The sequence below is a fragment of the Dipteris shenzhenensis genome, chromosome 27 (genome assembly GCF_047967505.1).
Source record: "Dipteris shenzhenensis isolate YYH24624 ecotype China chromosome 27, Dip_SZ_1.0, whole genome shotgun sequence".
Classification (NCBI taxonomy): Eukaryota; Viridiplantae; Streptophyta; class Polypodiopsida; order Gleicheniales; family Dipteridaceae; genus Dipteris; species Dipteris shenzhenensis.
In genome coordinates this window covers 51657220-51683858 of record NC_141622.1, presented here as the reverse complement: position 1 = coordinate 51683858, position 26639 = coordinate 51657220, and the positions used below count along the sequence as shown (strand labels likewise).

Here is a 26639-nt window from a genome sequence, read left to right as displayed (position 1 = left end):
GTGGGGGTTAAAGGTCACTGTGCCTTTACCCCGGTTATGTACAATACTCAAAACATATATAAATGAATGAAAAAGAAGATTAGGGTGGTTCTGCACCCACCAAAACTTGTGTGGCTCTCTATTTCTCTCTCTCCCTCTTCCGTTCTTGCTTCCGTTGAGAGCACTCTCAACTGGTATCAGAGCCCGGGTGATCTAGTTGAGCGTGTGTGAACGCTTGAAGCTCAGCAGCTCTGTGGGAGGAAGAAGAAGCTCTGTAGAAAGCTTTGTGGGTAACTTTACTTGCATTCGAGTGTGTAGAGACCTTGGAGGGACCTTTGGAAAAGTCACTTTGGTTTTGCGAAGTGGTTTTGAGAGCCTGTTAAGTGTTTTCAAAGAAAAAGTCGTTTTTTGAGCTTTTCCCTGTTTCGTTCGATGACAAAGACTTCATATTGACTTATAGAGGAAACTATTGCTTGGTTTTAGTGTCCACTTCACTTCAGGAGCTTGGAAACACCTTTATTCTTGAATCTGGGATCATTTCATTGGATTTCTAACTCATTGTGTCAGTTTCTACATTTTTTTGCTCGGGTATTGGAACTCAAGTTTGGAGCAACCCAGTTGCAGATCTGTCAGTTCTGATGGACTCAGGAGGTCCTAAAACTTCTACGACGTTGCTCATCATTCGCACTCCGATGGAGTTTACAAATGGCTCTATTTCCAAAAACGTTTTTCAGTTTGTGTGTTGGACCCAGTGATTGAGACCACGGTTTCTAAAACCATTTGTCCCATTGTGTTTCGGATGCCCAAAAACCCCTACCTGTCAGTTCTTGCGCGATTCGGTGGAGGATTTTTAGAGTTATAGATCTCTATGTATTCGATTTCATCTCTCTGTTATGCATTTTTCATTCTAAGGTTTTGAAACCTTAGATTTATGCCACATGGCAGTGGATAAGTGTTGACTCCCATTTCTCACTCATCGGTTGGGATTTTGGAGTTTCGGCAGAAGAGAGATATTTGTAGATTTTCTTGCTGAGTCCGATAATGCAATGGCGCCCATGTTTTGAGACATCACAGGTTCTATTTTCAGAAGCGGTCATTACCGTGGGACTATGATTTCTTGAGCATACCTTATGCAGATCACTTTGGTTGTAGTTTGAGCAGTGTGCCCTCATTCGTGGTGTGCATTGGGTTGCAGTGGATGATTTATAGGCCATTTGGATGCATTACGGTCCTTATTGGATGCACTGATAGGCCCAAATTGCCTTATGGGATGCTATTTTTATGGACGCTTTGCACATGGATGCTATTTTATGCTGAGGGACAGCTTTGACACATTGCAGGTGATGCACTGATAGTGCTATGCTCTCTTGGATGAGATATTATTAATGCATATGCCAGTGGACGGTGTTTATGCTTGAGTCATTTGGCACTTATTGGCATTTTGGATTGCCATTGCAGTTGGCATTTTCTTTTGGGCCAGATTTTCTCATATGGATGCATAGTATATGCACATGAGTCAGATGCTTTGAGACATGAGTTTTGGTGATATTTCACTCTATTGTGGCATACACATTTGGGTGCACTTGGTATTTGGTGTGATTCTCTCTTGTAGGCACTAGCATTTGGGATTTTTGCTTCATTTGCATCATGGCATCCTCTTCCATGTCCGAAAAGGAGTTTTTTAGCATTAAAAAGTTTGATGGGACAAACTTTTCTTTGTGGAAAGAACAGATAAGGGATGTGCTTATTCAAAAGGAGTAGATTAAACCCTTGGCAGGGATTGAAGCTAAGCCTGCAAATATGTCTGAGTATGATTGGAATGAGTTGGATGCATTAGCAAAGTCTACTATTAGACTTCATCTTGTAGAGTCAGTTTATTTCGAGTAGGTACTTGGATGAAGGGGCCAATGGGAGAGGAGATAATGTGATGGAAGGGCCAATGGGAGAGGAGACAATGAGATCTAGGGACCAATGATAGAGAAGCACTTAAACCCTAGCAATAAGGAAGAGTAAGAGGAGAAGCAAGAGGAGGAGCAAGAGCAAAAGCAAGTACAACCATACTTTTCAATCTCAACTTTCTTTCAGGTATTTTTTCCGAATTTTCATCTTTGAAAATTTTATTCTACAGAGAAAACTTAGAGAGAGAAAGAAAAGAGAGAGAGAGGTGGAGAGAGAGAAAGAGGGAGGGAGGGGAGGCGCTAAGAGAGAGAGAGGAGAGGGAGGAGGAAGTCGCGCTGCTACAGCAGCGCGCAAGAGATAGATAGATAGATAGATAGAGAGAGAGAGAGAGAGAGAGAGAGAGAGAGAGAGAGAGAGAGAGAGAGAGAGAGAGAGAGAGAGAGAGAGAGAGAGAGAAGAGGAGAGGGAGAGACAGAGAAGCGTCAGTGAGAGAGAGAAAGGGAGAGGCGAGAGAGAGAGACAGAGAGAGAAAGAGAGAGGTGAGAGGCGTTTGGGGGTTTGTATGGTTTAGGGTTTGGGGGTTAGGGTTTAGGGGTTTGGGTTTAGAAGGCCAAGATTAGGGTTTAGGGGTTAAGGTTTAGGGTTAGGGTTAGGGCTTAGGATTTAGGGATTAGGGGTTAGGGTTTAGAGTTTAGGGTTTGTAGTCAATTTTAGTTTTTAGTTTTTATTATTTTTCATAAGGTCAAATTTAAATTTATTGAGATTTAAACTTCTTATCAATGTGAATGTTAATCTCTTATTAGTTGTAAGTAAATTAGTTTTTGTAAATAAAAATATTGTCTCATTTTTAAAATTTTTTGTCTCAATTGTAATTGTGTTTTTAAACTCACAACCTAAGCATATTAAAAAGAACAATGGAAAAGAAATGATTTCTTGCTTTTATTTGCTTTGACGGTTGGTGTAGTCTAGATTAGCATAGATTAGTTTATCCTTAGAGGAGAGAACTCCAAAAAAACCAATCAAAGCCATGCTCAAAATTTCCTGACTAGTTCCTAATCGGCGTCAGTCCATTCGCTCACATGCGGTTTCATACTCACAACAACCCTACCATTTAAGCAACGATCAAGGTTTTAAAACTTTCAAGATGATTAGAAGTTGTATCAGTGCATAGGACATATTACAATTGTATCAGTTATGGGAGTGGACAGAGCAAATTACATTTATACCAATTGTGGGAGTTGACATAGCATATTATTGCACTTGTATCAGGCAGACTTTAGATTTGTATCCGATTGTACTTTATTTCATTTTACACTATCCATGACTTCATTGTAAATTCTTATTTTTTTTCCCACATTTATGCATGTATCTAGGCCTTGTAAAGCCTTTTAGGCTATTCCGAAAGCATCAAATTAACGCTTATACCATTGGGGAGAATGAATACTTGAGGTGTATCAATGGGACTCATTGTACTTTTGATTTGTCAAAGCAATTATAGCTTTCATGCAAAAGTAATATATTATTTGTATCTAAAATTTTTATTATGCTTTAATATAGGATGGATCTTGAGGCTACAACATTTGTCAACGGTATGACATTGAAGTATAATGGAAATGTTTATGCCCCAAAGGACTTCACAAACTGGACCATTGTTGACACCACCAAGAAAGCATGATTTTTGGTACAGAGCAAAGGCAATCTCATTTTAGTGATGACAAAGAGAGAGTTGGAGGAAGTTGAGCAGGCATGGGATGTATCTTTCTCAAAGAGCAATTTGATTCAAGGGGGCACCTTACTCGGAATAAAAATTGAAAAAACAGCAATACAATGATGATTTACACAAAGTCAAGAATGAGCAATAGATTGTTTCTTGTTTCAAAGAAAGATGCAATGCACTTTGTGATGCCGCCTCCAAAAGCACTTAGATTTCCTGAATTGGTGCTTGCATTGGAGATTCTCCAACATGTGTGGGAGGAATTTCCCATTGAGGAAGCAAGCAAAATGCATTCGAAGCTAATGCTTGAATACTTTCAGGGTGCCATAGAATAAGGTTCAACTTCATTCGAGGGACCTAAAGTACAAGGATCCACACATGAGACACCTAAGGTGCAAGGATCCACATATGAGAAAGGAAGGGATGAGACACACCATGTAGACTTGGTTCAGGGTCATACAAATGAGAGAGGAACTGGAGTGGATGAGATAGAACATGTAGCATTGAATGAGCGTCTTGTACACGTGGATGCTTATGAGGGATCTAGATCTAAGACAAGAATAACACACGACGTGCATCAGATGAGATGGGACATGCACATGCATCTCATGTTCATCGTATTACTCACTTAGATGATGTAATGCACGAAGTTGATTGTATTACTCACTTAGATGGTGTAATGTACGAAGTTGATGGGATGACACATCAAGTGCGACCCTTATATATTCTTGAAGTGGAGGCAACAGAAGAAGAAGAAGTAGGGTGATCTAGAGCGATTCAGATAGAGCCCCTAAAAAATAAACCTTGACGTCAAATGCGAGTACTTCACGAGCTATAGTTCCAAGTGCTATGATAGCTACAAGTACTTGAAAAAGAGGTTGTTCATCTACAAAGAAAGGGAGAAGAGAAGAGGAAGAACACGAAGAGGATGCAGAGGTTCTTGAAATGGACTCAGATTCAAAACAACAGAAATGTTGTCAATGAAAAACCTAAATCTTTGGTTGAATGAGACAGTGACAGATGAGGATCCAGGATACATATGGGGCCAGAAGACTTATGTTGTACATGCTTCATCGGTGGTGAAAGCAAGCATCTTCACCAACAACAAGACCTTAGATAAAGCTTATGCTGAAAAGATTTTTGAGGCTTTAATTAATGGGAAAAAACAAGTTCTTTCAAATGTGGTAATCCATCCAAGGGGATATTGGCCAGTCAAAGGAGATTCTAGTTGATCCATCCCTTTCGAGTAGCCTCAAGATTTTGAGATGTAATCCACTAAGTTCATCGGAAAACAAGTTCCCTCACTTCAGGAAGGACAATGTTCAGTCGATGATCCAGAACGACATATAAGGGATGCTAGGAGAAATTTCTTAGCTCACTATGACATAGACAGTCACAACTATGCTTATGCTTGTAATGAGCGTTCTTAGAGAGGCATACAATAAAGGAGAAATTACTTATGACACCTTTGTGAATGTGCCTTAATTCCACCACTTTTCTGCAAGCATTTGTATCTTCAAAAATGAGAAAAAATATTTGATTGAGTCGGAAAGACTTAATCATGACATTGATGCACTACAAAAGATCACTTCCACTTCAGAGATGTTGCTCAAAGCTAGGACCATATGGAGAATTTTTAATTCTCCTATGACCACTCTCAAAAGAACTGCTACTAAAGTGGAAGCGGAAAATCTTGTTGACTTTTACAACTGCTTGAGTGTTGTACCAAGGGGAAAGCAAGAAAGGATGGAGGTGATGACAAGCTTTAAGACACTAAGGGACATGTATCAAGATTGCACAAGCATACTTTTCCGCAGTGATGAAGTTTTCAACCAGATAACAAAAGTATGTCTTGCATGCGAGAGAAGGGAGATGTCACATATGAGGCTCTGTCATTACTTAGCTTTTCTCTTACATTGTGGAGGATTATGTCAAATAATAATTATTCTTAATTGATAATGTAGCTTGCATTGGAGCTTGGTGCTTGTGGACATCTTAGCCAAGCAATGTTTCTTTGTCAATTCAATAGCATCTATCCATAGTAGTGTGCTAGAGTAAGTATAACCTACCTGTGTCACAATTACTTCCATCAGATGCATCATATGCAATGTGCACTTTCATTTATGTTATCTATTATGATGTGTAGATCGGCTCAAAAGTTGGTAGGTGATATAGATGCAGTTATGCAATTGGAAGGTGACTTAGAAGATCAAACAGAGTATGTAACATGCCCGACAATGAAGCAGAATGATGGCCACAATTGTGGGTGTAGAGTCGGATATAACTGTTTATTGTTCCTTGCTCAAATTTTTAATTTGAGCATGGGGACACCTCATTGTCAACATATACAGACTTACATTTACATGCATTTATGTCATCTTCCATTAAGGCATTTATTGATAACATTGTGGAGCATCCAAAGGGAACATTGGCTGCTACACCCATAAGTTGTCCTAATGTAACCACTGTATTGGACAAAATGGGTAGCTCTTTTGATGTTAGGGTTATCATTACCCAGCGACCTCAGGTTTTGACATTTGGTAGCGAGGAAGTTACAATCCTCCCCGACCCTTTGAAAGAGGTTAATGACAAAGTCATGATGGCCATCCTCAGGTTTGATATGAACTTCTCTTGGCTTGATACTTCAATCTTTTGATTCAATCTGCTACTAACATTTGTTTATTTATTGCTACAGTATGGTTATATCTCTCACTTTCCTAGATCAGTATAGAATCATGTGTGTATGCTCGATTCTCTCCTTTCAGCTGTACTTAGTGATACCAAGAAAACGATAGACGATGTTTGTACATGGTTACAACCTTTAGACTTGGACGGCATGCTAGTCATCTTTATGGCATATTATGAGAAGTAAGTATCATCCCAACCTTTCATTTACTCTTTTAATTGTAATATTGTGTTAATTAATACTTAACATTGTGTCAATAAATCTTTTGTTCTTTATTGGTCATGTAGCTTACATTGGAGGCTGATAGTATGGGATCTTGATGACAACCATTTTTGGTTTGTCAATTCATTTAGAGGCTTTCATGGCTTGATGTTCGAGTATGTGTTCTTTTAACATATCATTATGAACATGCATCTTACTATTTACTACACAAATTTACTTTTTCATATGTCATGATGGACAAGTCTGCAAACAAGTTAGTATCTGCTATTAGAAAAATCAGGCAACATCAAGACCAACCAAATTTCCAGACACGTATTGCAATGGAGCAGAAAGATGGGTTTAGCAGTGGGTGGAGAGTTGCCTACAACTTCATGTTGTTCCTCAATGAAATTTTTGAACATGTCTCAATAGAAGCACATACAAAGCTCAAGATAAAAGATTTTATGCCTAAGACTATTCACGACCTAATTGCTACCATTTGGAAACAACATGATGTCAATGAAGAACTCAAGGGAGAGTTCACTCAATCACCCAAAGAAAAAAAGAGACAATTCAGTCTCCTTGTGCATCACAACCTCAAGCAGAGTTGCAACTTGCAAAGGAAGAAGAGAATGAGTCTATAGCAAAAGCATTACAATCTCCACCTGAATTAGTTACTCAATGCATTCTTCCTACACAAGAAGTAGATACTCAATGGGCATCTACAGCATCACATCTTGTGAAGGAAGAAGGGGTTGAGTCTATCCCGAGCTCATCCCTACCAGGCTTGTTACAGATTTTATCAGAAGTAGAAACTCAATGTACACCATCTACACAAGGAGTAGAGATTCAATGTACTCTTAGAGCATCACAGTCTCAAGAGGATTCATCAGACTCTATTCCATTGTAAAACATGTAGATGACCTAAGAAACATGAGTCCTTGAATATTTTTACCTTGTTTGTGTTGACTAATGATGGTGATTTTTTTACTTATGTTAGATGTTACAATACATTAGGATATTTATGATATTTATTCCATTTGTATTATTATTTGATTATATGTGAATACATAAGGGGCATTCTCTCATGGATACATAAGGGACATTTATCATGGATACACTTGATGAGAATTTGCGACTCAAAACAATAAGATTAATCAAATTATGCTATAGGGTCAAAGTTTATAATAGTATAGAGTCATCAGAGCCACACTTGATGAGAATTTGCGACTCAAAAACAAATTGTTTTAGCAATTCTAATATGATTTGCTCAGCCCTACCAGGCTTGTTGCAGAGAATACAAAATAAGATTAACAACTATTATAGGCCACACAGGTCGAGACCACACTAGAAGATCTCATCATTAGTCTCTTTTATCTTCTCAATAACCCAATCTTCCACTGACTCCACGTCTGTATCCTCAACATAATTACAATGAAGGAAGAAATTCAAGCAGTCACAGATTATTTCTTGATAATGTCTTTGTGAGGCCCTTATTGTTCTTTTAGCATCTGCATCAAATTAGCCATACCAAGTGTTGCGATAACGTAGATTGCTTAAGAAGTCTAAGAGATCTTGTCGTGCTTTTATAATATTTCATAAAAGTCTTTCGCTCTCTACTATCTTCTGAGTCTCCTCCCTCTCTACCAGCCTCTGTGCATCTAATTTCTCTCTCTCCATCCGTGTCAATGGAGAGCCTTGTCGAATTCTTGCATCTCTCCTTGCTCCTTGGTTAGCAATCCATTCTTTGAGACTGTTAATTCCAGATTCCATGTCTGCGATGATGCCAAGGACATCCATGGGTGGGGAAAAGATAAATTAAGAGAGATGGAAGAAGAAAGTGCTTGCAAAAAGACTAGGATGGAAGAAAGAAGAGAGTGTTTGTGGAAGGACTAGGATGGAAGAAAGAAGAGAGTGTTTGTAGAAGGACTAGGATGGAAGGATGCAAGTTCAATAACGCAATGTCGAGGGTGAGGTGTGAAGAAAATAAATAGACTAAGAATGAGAGAAAGGTGTGCTTACTATGATAATAATGGGAGCGCCTAGTGTGTTTGCACATATGAGTATGGGTGAACGGTCCAACTGACACTTTACCCGATAGTGTGAAATAAAAGGTTTGAAATAAAGTCAGTGGAGCATTGGGAATTCTCCACTTTAAGTGAGTGGAGCATTGGGAATCATACTTGGAAGTGAGATTACGAACAATTGTTATGTTCTTCTCATCAGACATTTAATATTGCAATAGTTTTCTTATTAATATTGTAACTTTTAAAGGTGTTTGTTAACACCATTATAAATATTATGACAGTTTGCAAAGTGGCACTTTTGAAGGTGTTTGTTAACACCATACAATCCTATTACGAGAGTTAACAACTGTTGAATCTTATCTTTTGGTGTAACTTATCTGTGCCATGTTAAATTTTATAGTTTTGATTTCATCTCCTTTAAAAATCTCTAAAAACTTTCTTGTTTTTATGTATTCATTTGTGCTTAGAAGAGTGGGGTTTTTCTTAAATTTTAGCCAAAAACTAGTCCAAAAGTATCTGTAAATATGAATTTGTACATTGACAAGTCCAAAATTAATGAAATAAGTGTTTAGATTTAGATTGCTCGTCTAGGAGAGACTAAAATAAAATTGTTTAGTCTTCACAAGCAGTTGTAGCTTGAATGAAGAGATTTTGGACTACTTTTTTATTAGCCTTTCCTTTAGTGCTAGCCTTCATCATGGCTAAGTCTTCCCTTTACCTTTGGAGTGCTGACAGAAACTCAGTACGAAGACTTTGTATGAATGCATGCTCAAATATGTGTGGGTGTGTGGATTGTATGTGTGAGAACATATGTTTATACTAAGGTCTATATTGACTGTTGGGTGATGATGATATCAGTGGAGATGTCATAGTCGCTAGTCCCTGCTATGCGTGATGGATTCTATGGTTTTCAACCTTATGAGTAACTATCATGAGGATGAAACTAGTTTTAGAGGATGAGTTTGGGTATGTTCTTGGACGGACATGCAAAATTCACCTTGTGAAGTTTTCATCCACATTGCGGCCTACTAGTATTGTGATAATTCTTTGTATCTTAAGCGATGTGTTGCACTATTAGCTAGATTTAGATGCTCTTTTGGGAGAGGCTAAAATGAAATCGTTTAGTCTTCACAAGCAGTCGTAGAATGAACAGATTTTGGACTACTTTTTTATTAGCCTTCTCCGTTAGTGCTAGCCTTCATCATGGTTTCATATATACTTTATAAAACACTACCCATGTATATTACTATAAAATTATGTGTGATTATGATTATGATAATGGGATTTCCTTTGCAGTGCTGACAGAAACTCAGTACGAAGACTTTGTATAAATGGATGCTCAAGTATGTGTGGGTGTGTGGATTTGTATGTGTGAGAGCATATGTTTGTACTATAGTCTACACCCACTGTTGGGCATTGATGATGTTACTAGGCATTTCATAGTAGCTAGTCCCTGCTATATGTTATGGACTTTATGGTTTTCAACATGATAGTGACTATCATGAGATTGAGACTACAATGTGTTGTGTTTTTAAAGCATGAGTTTGGGCATGTTCTTGGATTCATCTAGATATATGCTTTGCAATTGTGGGTTAGGCAATGCAAGTAATAGATGAAGTCAATGTATTGCATCTTATGTTCCTTATCGCTAGGATCATAGAATCTTCAAGTCTCGTAACCCAGTTTCCAACTCATTTTGGGGGACTAGTCCCAACCTTGAATTTGTGCATAGTTGTGTTTGTTTTTCCATGAGGATAATGTTGTGATACATTAATACAGAGATTGCAATGGCAAGATACAATTTGTGATGTCCTTTCTCTCTCTCTTTCTCTCTCTCTCTCTCTCTCTCTCTCTCTCTCTCTCTCTCTCTCTCTCTCTCTCTCTCTCTCTCTCTCTCTCTCTCTCTCTCTCTTCTTTCTTACATTCTTTGTTTCAAATGAATAACTCCATTTGTAAAATTGAATTTGTACTAATACCTAGGTTATTGTAATTGTGAGGAGTCGTTGCCCTTAGAAGTGATGTGGCACCATTTGCTCACTCCCAAGCATGTAGCGCCCTTTGAGACTAGACCCACAACAAACAATAGAAGGGAGTATTAATGAAACTTAAATGTGCAAGTGGGAGCTAGGAGATACTCCTTTGATATGGCCAAATAGAAGCTATTCATGCAAATCCAAATGAAAGATGTATCCAAGGTAATATAATCGACTCAAACCCCATATCTTGCATTGAACAAGTGGTATGTTAATTGCATGGTTTTCAAAATTGCATGAAACTAAGACGAGAAAACGCTAGCCAACAGTTTGGTATCGACCCACCCATTAACCAATACAAAGTTAGCATGTCCCTACTGGCAATATGTTTCAATTGGACCTAACTTGTCCTCGTGGATGATGCATGTTGCAATCCCTTCCCACAAGTCATTATCTCCCTTTCCAAAAGTACTCAAACTCTATTCTCTCCAAGCCCTTCGTAAAAGCATCTCCTACCACTACATCAACTAGAGAGATTCAAGTGAAATCTCCTTGCTCATGATCTCATCTTGTATGTGGTCAGTTTGGAGATCAATGTGATTGGACATCTTGTACAAATTAAGATTCTTCCCAAGGGAAGTGGCACCTTGATTGCCATTCATTAGAATGGTCCCTCCCATATTATGTAGTGTTTCTCATACGCATCTCGGGTTGCTTGCCAAATTGCCATATTCTCGTTCCAATGCCACAATAGATGGCTGCTATACGAAGCTAAGTATTGGCCCTCCCATAAAAAATAGTATCTTTAATTGGACTTGCTTGTATCTAGGTTGCCTCTCCAGTCTACATCAACATATCCGATAAGGGAACAACCAAAATCCCCACCTTTCCCCCCCCTCACACACACAGGTAGGCATGCACGAATGCTCATTAATACACATTCTTGGGCTACTTGGAAAGCTGCATCTTTTGTCATTGACAATGCCATGCCCACTATTTTAGTTGAATACTATTTCTTGAATAAAAGAAAGCAAACCTAAATTTGACTTTCGCATATCTAGGTTTGCCCCTAGTTAGCATTAAGGTATATCAAATAACCCCTTTACCCATTTGATAGAATAGTCCTAAGTTTGTAGTGGTTTTTAGGTACTTGACTATTTGTTTGTTGCAATCTTGATGTTGCTTTACCGAGGTTGGAGGCACACTTGCAAAGCAACTTGATTGCCATGACAATGTCAAGCCTTGTAGCCATCGTTACATATGCTATGAAACCTAGTTGATTTTGATATGGCACATCTTCCATGTCTCCTCTTTCACTTAATATTGAGAGGTTCATGGCATTGCTAAGTTGAGCTCCTGGATCCATTGGGATGCTCAATAGTGCACAATCTGTCAGCCTATAAGTGTGCAAAACTTGACATTTGGTATATGTCAGGTTTGCTAGACCCAAAGCCTTTCCCTCATCCAATCTCTATAGATCTATAGCTCAAGAAGGTGATGCACTTCCTTGAGGTCTATTATCTTAAAGTTTTCATTGAAAAATCCTTTGAATATGTTCATTAGTATGATTGTATTGTAGAGTAATATGTCATAAAAAACAAGTCAATAAACAATCTATCTTTCCTTTTGGATGTTAGTAGAAACTAGGTCCTGTATCCCCTTCAGTGTGAAACTTACATCAATTTTCAAATCGAGTATGGGAGGCTTGCTTCAACCCAAGAGATTGACTGCCAAAGAGACCAAGCTTACTTGGAATCCCAACATGTTTGAAAATATCACGTCAAGTGTTGATTCAATTCTTCATGGATGTCCCCTAAGGAAATGGTTCTATTCCAATATACATTCCTTGCACGCATTGAGCTGGATTCTTGCTTTGCATTGTGTCTCTCATACTATATCCTTGTCAACGAGTATTTTCAAGTATTGAGCACTGATGTCCCCTACTTTTGGTGCCACAACTCATCTTGGTAGCTATTGGTCATCGAGATGTGATCCTTAGATTCTACTTTGTCTTGTATTCTAGCATTTAGGGTTCTTAGGCTCATCACTCGTGGCATAAGAACTTATTTCTCAGTGAACCTAACTTCTAGTTATGTAACCTGAACAACATTTCAGATGGTAGCCTAGGTTGGATTTTTGATGGGTAACTCAAAATGATAGCTTAGACTAGATTCTAAAGAGGAAACCCGGATTAAGATCTAGATAGGTATCCCAAAAGGAAGGAACCCTAGATTAGATCTAGATGAGCCATAGTCTTGCACGCATCCCATACTCTGGTGACTTAGGATTGGATTTCAAGATGATTACCTAACTATAACTCAAGGACTAATATTCGTGATTGTAGGAGGTAGATCAGGCTCCACTCATGGACTATAGGCACCACTTGTTGGTCTAAGGATGAGAATTTGGGGGAGCTACATGATAAGGGAGCCACAACTATGTGACAAAATGTGCATGATGCCAACAAGCTAGAGCCATGGAAAGTCATCGCACAACAAAGAGCCCCAAGGCTCCATGGAGCAAGGGAAGTAGTCTCATAGCTAGCAGGACAAAGTTGTAAGGTGAGTCAGAGTAGTGAGAAAGGTGTGAGTTGAGAAAGCACATGGATCCCATTGAAGCCCTGGATGGAGGCACACATGCTTACCCTTTCCTTGAGTAGTCCAATGAACGCAATCGCTTAGTGTTGCTATAAATTTTGATAGTGGTCTCTAATCTCCTGGTATTGAGTCCAACAAAGTATATTCATGTGCACTATTATATCATAGTATCCATTCACATAGATCTAGAGAGAGGTTTCTAGGTCTTGCGCTTGACAAAGCTTCCATTGCATGCTTGAGGTGGTCATTTCCAACGTAGTATCAGAGTCTAGTTGTTGAAATTCCTTGTAGTCTACATCAATGCTACACGGAAGGAGTTCCTTTTGCATTGGGATTCCATGTTCAATTAAGTGCCCTTGTTTTCCTGACTTAGTCAAAGTCACCTTGATATGGCTAGCTAGTTACCATCCCCAATTTTGAGAAAATAAAAAAGCTTGATTAATCCAACCACCCACGATGGAAGATGCAAGAGGAGAGTCATGTCATTGTCAAATAATTCTAGAAAATTGCAAACCAGAATGGAGTGGAGATTGTTAACATCAAAATTATTATCGAAGAGTTAACCATCATAGCAAATCTTTTTAGATGCAGTCTGAGTTTAGCTAGTGCATTATCAGTGGTGACCAGTGCAAATGCTAGCCTTCCATACATCTAGCTGGCCGAGACGTTAGTGTAGGCATGGTAGTTTATCAATTAAATATTTTAGGTGAGTGAGAGGTGACTAATGAATCCTAGATTCTCGACCTTGAAACATGTCTTTAGAATGTGGAGATGGGTAAAGGACATTTGGTGTAGGACTACATTACAAAGATGAAGGTAGTCAAATATCGATTTACAATTGTTGGTTAGGATATGGAATCATAGGAAACGGTTACTTTTCAAGAACTGGTAGCTTTTCTCTTATAAGAATACTGGGAGAAGAAGATTGGATGGATCTAGGGACAAGGCCTTTCTTGTAAAAGGAAATGGCAAAGATAGAACAAGTCAGATGAGGATCCATGGATGAAAAATATTAGATCCAACAAGAAGCACAAAATTTCTTCAATCTTGGTAAGCTAAGACACTTTGCCATTGACTATTGGAGTACGAAAGTGGTACAAGATCAAGGGGATTTAAAAAAGACAAATAAGATCTAGCTAAGGTAGAGGCAACAATTGCCATCAAGGAAGTTTTGTTAATTTCCTAGGTGATGACAAGATGTTCCATGCTTATAGTAACTTTGGCTAGTGATGACTGATATGAGAATAGTGGTAACTTTGGCCATTGACAATGATGCATGAATAGTGGTGCATCCAATCACAAAGGTTACAGGCCCTCACCAAAGTAAGTTTTGGATCTAGTGTCACTATGGTTGACACCCAGTGGGGGATGAGCATTTTTCGAGCAAAATCTTCCGAGCATTCGAGCGAAGGAAAAAAAAAAGCTTCCAACTATGTAAAAATATGGCAAAAATAGTTCGGAACAAAACATAGTTTCACTTAAAAATATGTGAAGTATTATAGCAATGCCTATCTTATACACAAATCTTTACATGAATCTTTGGGAATGGTGAGTAACATAATGGGATGGCTTTTGAAAAAACCCACATGTAGAGTAGACTTCTCTATGAAAATTCCCCTTATGATCCTTCTTACAACTTTTACTTAATAGGGGGTGACATTGAAAACCCTCTCTTAACTTAGCATCATGAAAGTGTTTATCCAAAGAAACCTCAATGAAGCAAGCCATCAAGGTAGTTTCGCTAGCGAAACCCCTTTGAAGTAGGTCTTCCAAGGTAGTTTCATGGACATCACTTTTTAAAAGTGGCATAACTTTCACATCCAATGTCCAAATATAGTTATTCAGCCACTCAAATTGATTGGAAAACCCCATTTGAGCACATCTATGGGATTATATTTTGGAAAATTTTGCATATATATATATATTATTAAATATTACATGTATTTTATGAGAGTGAGATATAAGCCCAAGTTAATACTTATTTATAGTAATTTAAACTTCTCTAGAAACATATCCATAAATATCTTGTTATTTATGCTATTAAAACACTAGAAATCTCTTGTCATATTGATATAAATGTGTTTAATAAGTAATAATATATGTATAATATTATTACATTGAGAGTGATTATGAGGGATGCTTCTTAAAGGAATTATTTTTCAACACTTTTTAAAGGTAATAACAGGGGTACAAAGGATGCCTATGAACAAGAAAATTTCTGTTATGTAAAATTGCATGAGTGACAATTCCGTATATTTTTATGATAAAGGGATCTAGTTCTAGTGAAAATAAAAGTGTCAAAACCATGTTTCCTAAAGAAATATAATTTTTTTAATCACCAATAAAGAAGAAAAGGTACTCAAACATGTACTTTATGTCTTGGATTTATGCAATAATATGCTCTCGCATTAGCCAACTTACAAGAAATAGGATGAATGTAGTCTTCAATGAAAAGGATTTCGTCATCCGGTCTTAGGCCACAAATGTTGTGATTGTCAAAGGGGTAGAGGAGGAAGGCCTTTATAGGATCGATGCAATGATGATTTGGAGATGCTTTGGTATTGTGGTGTGAGAGATTCGATGAAATACAGAAGAGTGAATGAGCTTCCACCATTCATTGACATTTGTAATGTGTGTTGGGCTTGCATGGAAGGCAAGCAACACTGTGATCCATTGTCGATGATAACAACAAATTGGGTCATGGAACCACTTGAATTGGTTCACTCAAATATCTATAGGCAAGAAGTAGAGACCAGTATGATGTGTGAAGACGTTGGGAGATTCTTGGAATGCCATGCCAAAGACTAGTTCTAAAGGGTTAAAAAGGTTGAAGTGACTTCAAACTATGCCCACAATGACTTATGATATGATGTATCAAGTCAAGATGATCAATGAGCCAAGATTCTTAAAGAGGCAAAGGATAATATAGATTGGCCAATGGTAATTCACTTCTCATCCAAGTATGAGAATTAGGCAATGCTTTTAGAACTGGTTGCCACCCCTCTTTCTTTATGTGCATCCTTAGCTTTTCCAAAAAACATATAATGGCTAGAAATAGGGACTCATGCATGCCCTTAGATGCAAATTAGGAAGTCCTCAATGGAGGCATGTAATATATTCAGCCTTGGTCATAAGAGCAACTGGCTAGAATTGTTGTATATTTTGGTAGTGACTCAAAAGCAACATGTACTCAAGGAAACATTTGTATGATCTCCAAAAAAGTATATTCATGTGCACTATTTTGTCACAATATAGGCATTCCTATAATACCTTGCATATTTCTAAGTGAAACTATGTTTTCCTTCGATCCATTTTTGCCATATTTTTACATAGTTGGAAGCTTTTTCTTCCCCTTGTGCTCAGACGCTCGAAAGATTTTGCTAAAATTATGATCATCCGATGTGTTAAAAGGGTGCCAATTTATGATGTCATCATCCACATATACCTACATGGCCACTTATATTGCCTATACTTTGCTTTTCTCTAGTGCCTATGCATTGTTGCCGGTGCATTGTCTGCCCCCTTACATCTTCCACTTTTTCCATAAGCAAAACATTGGGTTTATATCCAACTCCTCTATTGCCCTTGTCCATACATATCTCCAATGATGATAGATATTCTTGCATCTCAATTAAATTTGCTTGGATTTCCCTTTCCAAAACCTACCTTCTTCAAATATCCTATGGCAATATGCCTTAATTCATTGCACCCATGGTAGATGACAGATTTCTTCTTGGTCACCCTAGACTTGCAAGAACCTTTAATTGTGTTCACCCTTTGCATGTTAGAATATACCTTTGGAAGGCTTGAAGCATGTTTGTTTGCTTGAGTGAAACCAATCTTTTGAAAGTCCAAACCTCTTACACCACACTGTGCTTAAGTAAGCATCATGCAGAGTTTGATGAGAGTTGCCAGGGCTCTTTGAATAGGCAATGATGAAGAAAGGTTAAACATTCTTTCTAGTTTTAAACCTTTTGCACTGATGAAGAAAGGTTAAACATACTTTGAATAGGCACTAATGAAGAAAGGCTAAATATTCTTTAGAGTTTAGATTGTACAATTCTCAAACTGTGCAACCAAACTTGGTGAGTATTAGCTCCATGTCTCTTTAAGAGATTTTGAGTCATTTTCTCATTGTGAAGAGGACTGTGTCCAAGTCCTTCACTATTATGTGGAGTATTGTCACCTGTGATTACAGTTTCTTTTGCATTGCATTTTTTGAAAAGTATTATTGTTCATGAGACATATGATTTCTTGCACCTGAGTTGAACCACAATGTTCATCGTTGCTCAAATGCTTTGGACTTCATGCATTTGAATATTGTGAAATAAGAACTTGATGGTTAAAATCTTGTTGTCTTGGGATAGATTGCTCATTTGCAAGTTGATAAATTGTCTCTACTTTTGATGACAATGTTGCTATTAATTTATGTTTGTATTGTATAATCCATTAGCAATATCCCTTTGTTTGTTCCTACATTCGGGTTACCCATGGCCTAGAATACCAAAGAGTTATATCTCCTATAGTTCTTTTTGAGATATTGGTTTTGCAGGCAAGATGGAAGGAGTAAGCTTGAGGAGAGGAGTAAGGTAAGAAGAGCAAAGTGGAAGAAGTGTCTGTGCATGCCTACATCTGTGTGGAGTGCATTGGTCGAGGGTGAGTGTGCTTTCTTGCTTTTGTGTTTTGATTGTTTGAACATGCATGTTGCCTATGCTAAAGTTGTATGTTTGCAATGACAACTTAGGAATACTAGTGGTATATAGTTTAAACGAAATGATACTAAGGTGTGTAGGATCCCAACAAAACTACCCAACACTTTCTCATCTCACTCACTCACTCAATGCGATTGATCACTACATGAGAACGGAGGTAATAAGGTGTGCAAGATCCCAACGAAGCTAACCAATGCCTTCTCATCTCACTCAATGCGATCGATCACCATGTGGTAATAGAGCTAATATAAAGTTTGAAGGAATTAATACTAAACAATGAAGAAAACATCTACGCCATCCTAAAGGAGTGCAACAGGTATCTGATGAGAATACCCAACCGGCTTCTCATCTCACTTAATGTCGATCATTATACCTTCAAAGCTCCAGGTGGTTTTGGGTAATGCACATGAACCTGGAAAGAAATAAAAAGGAAAAGTGCCTCAAGATGCTCTGAAAGAGCCTTAACAATTGGCAAGGTCACTTGACTGTCAAAATGGCTCTTGAAGTGTAGAAGGACAACCTTGAAGACAATAGATGCCTAGAGCTTTCCAAAAGACAAATAAGGTGAAAATTTCTCTAGGCCTACCAAATGCAACTATGTTAGGATGAGAAGTGTGTATGCTTTATCGATGCTGTGAGGGATAGAGATTTGTAGTTAGCATCTTTCTTTTGGAAGTAGAATGTAAGTGTATGAGTGGTCTACCTAATAGTAATAATTTGTTTCAAAGATGGTTGTTTTGTCATTGATGTTTGTCCAAATGTGGTCTAATGTTGACTGATATATAGTTGTCAGTTGATTGATTATTTGAGTGCACGATCATTGCGACAAAGCAATTTTGAGAGCATTTGTTAGCTACATTACTTTGTTCCGATTAGTGTTAAAGTCTCCAATGATGATGATTGGGCTACTTCTATTTATGTTTGATAGGCTATGCCCCAAAGTTGTTATGAAGTCTCAAATGCTTGATCTCGATGTTTGGATATAATTTGTAGACAGTCATATGTTTCATTTGAGAAAGTTGTGCTTATTAATTCTATGCCATTTTTTGTGAAGGTTTTGTATGTTATCAGCTTGTGTGTTGTCTTGTATATAAGGGAAATGCCATAGCTATCAAAGCAGTATATTTCATTAAAGAGGGTCAAGGTGGTGTTGATTGACGTCTTTTTCTTTGTTTCTCGTAGGCATAGGATATCAACGGCCATCAGATTTTTATCTTACATTATGTCTTCTTGGTTTGCACTGAATGACACTTTGTTTAGGGAATCAATGATTATGTGGGAGTTGTTGTATGTTGGTATGTATTTTTGCAAACCTATTTTGGTATCATTTGCAAACATATGATTTCCCTTAGGACATTAACATCAACTTTGATGTGCTTTCTCTCTAGCTTATTGAATAGGAATAGATTATTAGTGCAAGAAATTCAAGAAAGAGTTATGTATGCTAGTTAGTGTGATTGAAGGTTTTGTAGATCAAATGCCCTGCTTGTCATTGTTAGTCCTTGGGAATTGTGCATTGTTCTTGCATTCGTTGGGGCTATTGGGAATTGCTTTCGTGTAATTATGTTCAGAGAATTTTTTCCCACTTAGAATTCTTTTGTGATTTGTTGTAGCGGTTTCCATGTTTGTGATGTAGTATTATAGTATAGATGTTGGTTTTCATATCATTTTTTTGAGCTGATTTTTCTATTTTAGAACTCTATCCAATCGTTGGAATGTGTCTTCGACACCATTGACCAAGCCATCAAGAATGTCTATGTTACCTCTGCATATGTCAACTATCATGCCTTGTTTCAATCCTAAAGTTTCATGCAGCCCTGCTCTAGCTTGTGGGCCTTCATGTCTTTCCTTTTTTGTCGATTGCATTTAGGACATGAGCAATTCCGGGGAGCTTCTCGAATATATATTGACTGTGGTTTTGTTTGGTGCATTTGTGAAGAAGAGGTGTGTGATTTCAGTGTCCAAGTATGGCTTTATAAGGAATGTAGTGTCCAATTAGTCCAACTCTTCGTCAACATACTTCACAAGGACTTCAAACCAACAAAATAGCATACGCTAGTGATTTGTTCAAGGTGTCCATAAACCAAAATAATAGCAAAAGGCAGAAGAGCTTCGAAGAGATTCCAAACCAACAAAATAGGGAAGCCAAGAGGTTCCTTAGTGGGCAAACCAATAGAATAGGAGAAGCATACCCTAAAATGATAGGCAACATTAAACAAAGATTATCAAAACGAACCAACAAACACTAAGGCCTTTGCTTGTGGCAAGCCAACAAAAGCTATCGCTCAAAGTCTCACAAGTCTATTCTCTCTCCTTTTTGTCTTCTTTTTGCACAAATCCATTACAAATATTTCCAAAAGCTCAAGGATGAGCATACAAATGAACATAACTCCTCCACCATTGCTCAAAATAATGAGCTTTTTGAACCAAAAAGCCCATTACACATGAAATGGAGAAGTTGTGGAAGCAATACGCATGAAATGCCTTGTGTAGGTGAAGGCACATGATGATGAAGTGCAAAAAGCAATGTCCCAATGGAATGCAATAATACACAATCTCAACAACTTCCAGAACACCTTTCAATATACATCGAGAGTATAGGCCTCATTTTTGTGCTTGAACTCTGATACCATATTAAAGTCGAGAGGAGATACAGCAACATTTAGGATTTTCCCATTTCCCCTTTAAGACTCAGATTTTCCCATCTTCCCTTATAGGGTCCTGTCTAGACCATGTTCTCTTTTGGAGTTAGGGTTAGGATTTTCCCATTTCCCCTTAGAGGGTCCTCTCTAAACCTTAGTATATGGTGCAATTTACAGCATTCCTAATAGGGCCAAACGTGTAACTTTGTTTCAAGAGGCTGTAGCTTTGATTTCTGCTAGGGGGAGTTAATCACTCTTTGTGGTTCATCATGACCAAGTGCTGTGGACGATGCTACTGAGGTGTTAGACATTTGTGTTGTGGCATCACAACTTTGCTCTAATCCTAGACTCCAAATGCAACATGTAAGCCCTTGTTTGTCGAACATGGGATAAGAAGAAGGCCTGGGCTCTTATTATTTTGGAGCTTTGGATCTAGAGATGCATGAGTATGTCCATAGATGCAGCGAAAAAAATGCACAACGAGGCATTTTAACTACCCAAATATTTTGCTACCCTATCGCTTGCAATGAGTTGTTCTAATCTCGACCTATCTCCCCAACTCTTTTCTATGTAACATTTTAGTGACATAGACATTGTATAATAAATACCAAGGTGAATTTACTTTCGCCTCATTGATTTCACTAAATCAAATGTTGGTTTTTTACAATTCCTAACTCCTATCCATTGCCCTTCATTGACCAATTTTGTTATTAGATGGAAAGAAAGGAGCTTTACAATTTTATGGACTATTTCCTTGTCTATAATCAAATTGCTATGGCTCTCAAGGATAAACTCAAGGTGACATTCGAGTCAATATCCTTAGTTTTTCACTAGCCATGTCGTACTTCTTAAGTCTCCATTCCTCAATTGCCAATATTTCTAGGAGGGGTTGGAGTTGGAACAAAATTAAGTGACTTTTCTTCTATTAGGGCTTTCATTCTCTAGCATTAAATACTAACCATCATACCACTTGATTCTTCCAAAATTAATATGTTCAAAGATAGAGTGGTGTTAGATGTTAGATATTCATTGTTGAGGTTGAACCATGAGAGACAAATTCAACTTGTCCAAGGTGCTTCTCTCTATTGGTCATCCTTTCTTTAGCTTGATTTTGGATCAACTCCTCTTTCTTATGTCACTGTGCACTTATCTGTCCTAGGACGTAGTAAGCTATGGCAAACAATAAATGATGATATATGTTTTTGGGATGGTAACAATGGTCAATGCATCATTATAAGGGTGTCCAATTCAAGCCACAATAATAAGAGATGTGAGCCAAGTAAGTGTCACTTAGCACACAATTGATTCAATTTTTAAAGACATACCATTGCACAAGTTTTTTTAAAAGTAACATGATCTACTATAAACCTACAAATGTTTTCATTTTAGACTAGTCAAATAATTTACTTAGTAAAAAATGTTCCTTAGTCCCCTAATTTGTCGTCTTGGGGGAACATCTTTCAGCTTTAAAATTGGTAGATGAATGGATACACCTTCTCAAGGAAGTTGATCTATCCGAAATGACAGCATGCTGGTGCATCCAGCATCTAGGGGAAACGAGACACACACCTGAATTCATGAAGTAAAAGCACAATATATTCGAGTTTATTGCATACACCGTAGCAACTCCACCATAGACTATAATGTCACCATTGTTTTAAACAGCAGCCAACTCAAATTGTCTCAGACATGCAATCATTCCACACCCCCATAGTAAATGATGAAGCCAATTATAACCATCTTTTCAACACTTTTGGCTTAGTAGAAGCTCCCTGTGCCACTTCAACATTCAAATAGTAAGGTTGTTAACCACAGTCAGCTTGAATGAGTGGAGATTATCACATAAGGCCCTGCCAACCAATCAGTACTTAGCTATAATGCTTAGATTAGACAACTGTAATGGCAATGCCCTGCTAGAAACAGAACATTGCACAAAGCTAGCTAGCTGCTTCATGGCCAAGATTTTCAAGAGGTTAAATTCTCCTTGACATAAAGACAACTACACAAACTCACCAGCATATCCAAACCAAGCCTTTAAACTTTGGGAGCAGAGAAATCAAACCTTTATCATGCATAGAAAGGATTCGCATCTATGATATCCTTTTTTGACTGTGAATGCAGGCCTTTGTTTAGTATGTTCACATGCAGGCACACCCATACAACTACTCACATGCCCGTGACTTTACACGTCTGTTCTGAGTTCCTAACAGAAAAAGGTAGGCGCCAACATGATGGCTAGCACTAGAAAAAAAGGCTATTTACAATAGTACCCAGAAATGAGGCAATTTTCACATGCTAGAATTTAGATCTTTGCTACTTATTGACGATAACTCCACACCTTAAGGTGCTCATGTACCAGTGAAAAAGAGATCGAGTTTGAACCCGTTGAGCATTACAAAGAATACTGAAATGCTCAAGTCCATTTTGCATAACAAAAGTCCACTAGTATGACATACACACAACCTCATCAGCACCGAAAGATAAGTCCAAACCGAGGTAAAAGCATATACTCACATGCACACATTTCAAACAATAACATCCATTACTGACTTTCAAAACCCTCATGGACAGAAATAAAGCTCACTCTGAGATAAAATAGAGCAGCTTTAAGCATCATGATATTTATCTCTTCTTTATTTTAGTACCGCAATAGGGGGGGCTATGGTTTTTTTTGTGTAGCCCATTTAAGGCTAGGGGCAATTAAGAAATCTTGATAGCGAGCTCACAAATCATGGAGTCACAATTTGAGCAGATGCAATTCTGCGCTCCATATGCATCTGCAACTGTTTTTCACAAAGTTATATCTTAAGTAAGCTCACATCTGAGCCTGAGCATGGGTGCACAGTTATATCACAAGGGAGCTGACATCTGAGCGAGTGCACACGTGTGTTCATCAGCCAAGCATGTGAAGATGAATAATATCACGTCAAAAAGACTTCTCATATTTGCAACGTGACTTTTTCATTATGAATTTATGATGTTAATCTATTCTTTGTTTGATGCTGCAACATTGGGGCTATGGTTTGTTCGAATACCATATTAAGCTTATACAAGGAGACGAGGGGGAATGGAGAAATGCTGATCACAAACTCACAAATCATGAAGACACAGTTTTGCAGATGCGATTCCTGAACTCCATCTGATTTCAGGAGCAACACTTTGCGACTGCTTTCAGATAGTTAGACTCTAAGTGAGCTCACATCTGTGCTTGAGCACATGTGCACACGTGAGTACAAGAGTATGTTCGTCAGTATGCGAAAATCAATTCTGAAAAAGATAGGAGGACAGACATAATGGAACAAAGAAATACAGAGAAAAAAGGGAGAGGTTTGCTTCAGGAGATGCATATGAAACAGATAAACCAGGAAACACAAAACAATGAGTGATCACGTCAGAGCCCAAGTAAAAGATGGCTTCAAAAGCTTCGGAGCCTATGTAGTCCAAATCACACCTTGCTTGCTTCATCACTTGTCTTCTACAAGGTCTGCTGCAGACAACAGTAGGAGAACTGCAAAACCAAGCAATCAAAACTCCTGCGCATTCTCACTGTGCCCACCTACAACACCAGCTGCTGCACAGAAGTGAGAAACCTGTCTCATTTGTTCAGCACACAATCTTTCTATACTAGTCAATACAATACAGGTAAATTTCAGAGAATAGCAAGTCAGTGGTAGCAAAGTCTTCTCTTTCGAGCATACTTCCGACCTTTAACTGTGGCTTCATTTGAGGCCTAAATCGAGCTATGAGGCCTGCCTTGAGTTGCCAGATCTAGCTGAGAGTATATTTTTATTAGTTGGGAAGAGACTGAGGTTGTCCTGAATACACTTATACAACATTTGGTGAGTACTCATGAACAAGTCTTTATTTATTAACTCAAGGTTTTTTCCATGTAGGAAATGGCGTATCATGCGAATTACATTAAATGAATTACAGGCTTCAAAGTGCATGATTGTGCATACCTTGCCCACGGAATAGCCAGCGACAGAACAAGTTGAACAAGATTGTACATTCGAACATAAACTCACAACATTTTTCAAGAGGGCTACAATCACAAGGGCAGCCAAACTTCGACAATGTCTTAACGAGACTACAATCACAGCCCAGCCACATGCATACTCAAAGCAGTTCCTGACACAGATCAATAATCATAATTTCATCTCGATGGAATTTCTAGGCTATACTTCAATTAGCTTTAAAATTCACATCCACAAGTCCGTGCAAACTACCTCGGGTGAATTTGTGATGCCGGCATGTTTACAATGTTCCTAGCAAGTACATTTGCCCTAGCAAAGCAATGCACCCTGACATAACAGCAAAGGTGAATCGGTAAATAATTCCCAAGAATGCTTTCTCACACATGGCTCAAACCAAAAATACAATACCTTGTCTTGCTTGGACATAAGCATCCAAGCCCATTTGAGGGCCCCTCCTAGTTCAGCTTAAATATTATTCATGTACATCAAAATTACAATACTCTTGCTTAAAGAAACTCTGGCAAAGTACAAATACATAACGTAAAACAAGCACTCAAACTTTAAAATGATAAACTTCGAGCTTGTTAACGTCCAAACAAAAGAGGACCTGAGGAGGAACTCCCCTAAGAACACAGCCTGAACACTGCCTCCTTATCCATTGCAAGTTCCTTCTGCTGTCCGTATCTTCTGTTGGCAGCATCAGATTGTAGAGAGCTCCCGTCACCTCCATACTCCATTTCAATCACGGAAGACCAAAACTTTTGCTGTACAGGCGCATAAAGCAGAATATAATAGCACGTATTCAAGCTGTATAAAAAGGTTCATGTTCCTTTGTTCGTTCTGACACGACATAACCGGGGCTTGAATCGCTCGACGAGGCGGTCAAAAGCCTTGAACAACTTCGAATATGCCAGTGTCTTGAAAAAACTAGCGCAGTTCTCCAGCTGATTCTGAAAGTACACCTTAATGCTGGCAGCCAAGACCTTTTTGTCAGTGAATCTCTTCCAGCACCGAGCGAAGAAGTGAAGTTGCGGTGAAGCTTCAACACCAACTGGCAGCAGATAAGCCCGGGCAGCCTGCTTCAGCAGCCTATCTTTGAATTTCACCTGTGATATATCATACCAGTCGGCGTCTTTCATCCACGGCGTACCTCGCTTGGTAGGGGTCACCGAAATCAAATCGCGCAAGCTAGTGTACTGCAATTTCAATCCAAGCTCAGCTGAATTGGACAGATCCCCGTCTGCTAGACCTTCTACCCAATCGGCATTTGGGCATAAAGCTGGTATTATTTGCAAACGTTGCAGTCCTACCTTCATCTGGATGGTCATTTTTCTGTTCACACAAGAGCTCAGGCACAGAAGTCAACAAAACCCAAGAATAAAACGCAATTTCTATAGGGTAAACTAAAGTGACGGGTAGCATACGCAGGACACTGAGAGTAGCACGCTTTTTCCCGCTTAAATAAGAGGCAGTAAAATGACAAGACGAAGATGTACAAGATTACACATTCAACAGTAGGTTGATAAGATCGGCCGTGAAAACAAGGGGGCGATCGATTTCGAAAAGGTCCATGGGAGGTGGGAGGCTAGCTGACCGATTCTACACGAACTACTCGAACCACAAAAGAGAGAGCAGCAAACGGAAAGTACCTGATTGTGAGGACCCGCTATAGGACTACTAGGAGAAGCAGCAGTGGATAGAGTAAGCGGAGGAGGAAGCGGGAAGGCGAGGGGGGAAGGGGGAGGAGGAGGAGGAGGAGGCCATGAGAGGAAAAAGAAGATTGAAAAGGGAGAAAGGGGAGAGAGGAGGGGAAGGGGGCGATGTTGGATTGGAAGGGGAGGGGAAGGTTGAGCAAGGTTTGTGAGAGCCGTGGCTATGGCGGACAGAGCTCCACAGAGCAAGTTTGCCAATCGGAGAAGAAGACCCCAAAAATACACTGAACCCCCGCAAAATCCACATTTTTTTTTTCTATGCCACCATTTTTACCCTCCCGTAAAAAAAAGACGCCGTTTTTGCCCCCCCACTCATTCCCTGCAATAATTCCCCGTACGACCCGTCTGCCCACGTGGCCGATGTTCACCCCCCCATTGGCCCGCTGAATTTTTCTTCGCTCCTTTCCTACGTGGCCGGCGCCCCCTCCAGCTGGCACCCCGTTCAGAATTATTCGCCTTGGATGCCCTTCCTACCACACACTGAAAAATTCTTTGGCCTTGTGGGGCATACGTGGAAGGTTCC

At 38.8% G+C, this 26639-nt stretch overlaps 1 protein-coding gene across 1 annotated transcript; it reads right to left on the bottom strand.

Annotated features, from left to right (window-relative positions):
* Window positions 1–24755: 24755 nt before the first annotated feature.
* Window positions 24756–26322, bottom strand: LOC147884474 (uncharacterized). The gene is made up of 2 exons (XM_087398891.1): window positions 26054–26322; window positions 24756–25736 (listed from the first exon to the last, which is right to left on the bottom strand). Exon 2 carries the CDS (start codon window positions 25730–25732, stop codon window positions 25226–25228), a length of 507 nt encoding a protein of 168 aa, XP_087255017.1. The 5' UTR covers window positions 25733–25736; window positions 26054–26322; the 3' UTR covers window positions 24756–25225.
* Window positions 26323–26639: the final 317 nt, after the last annotated feature.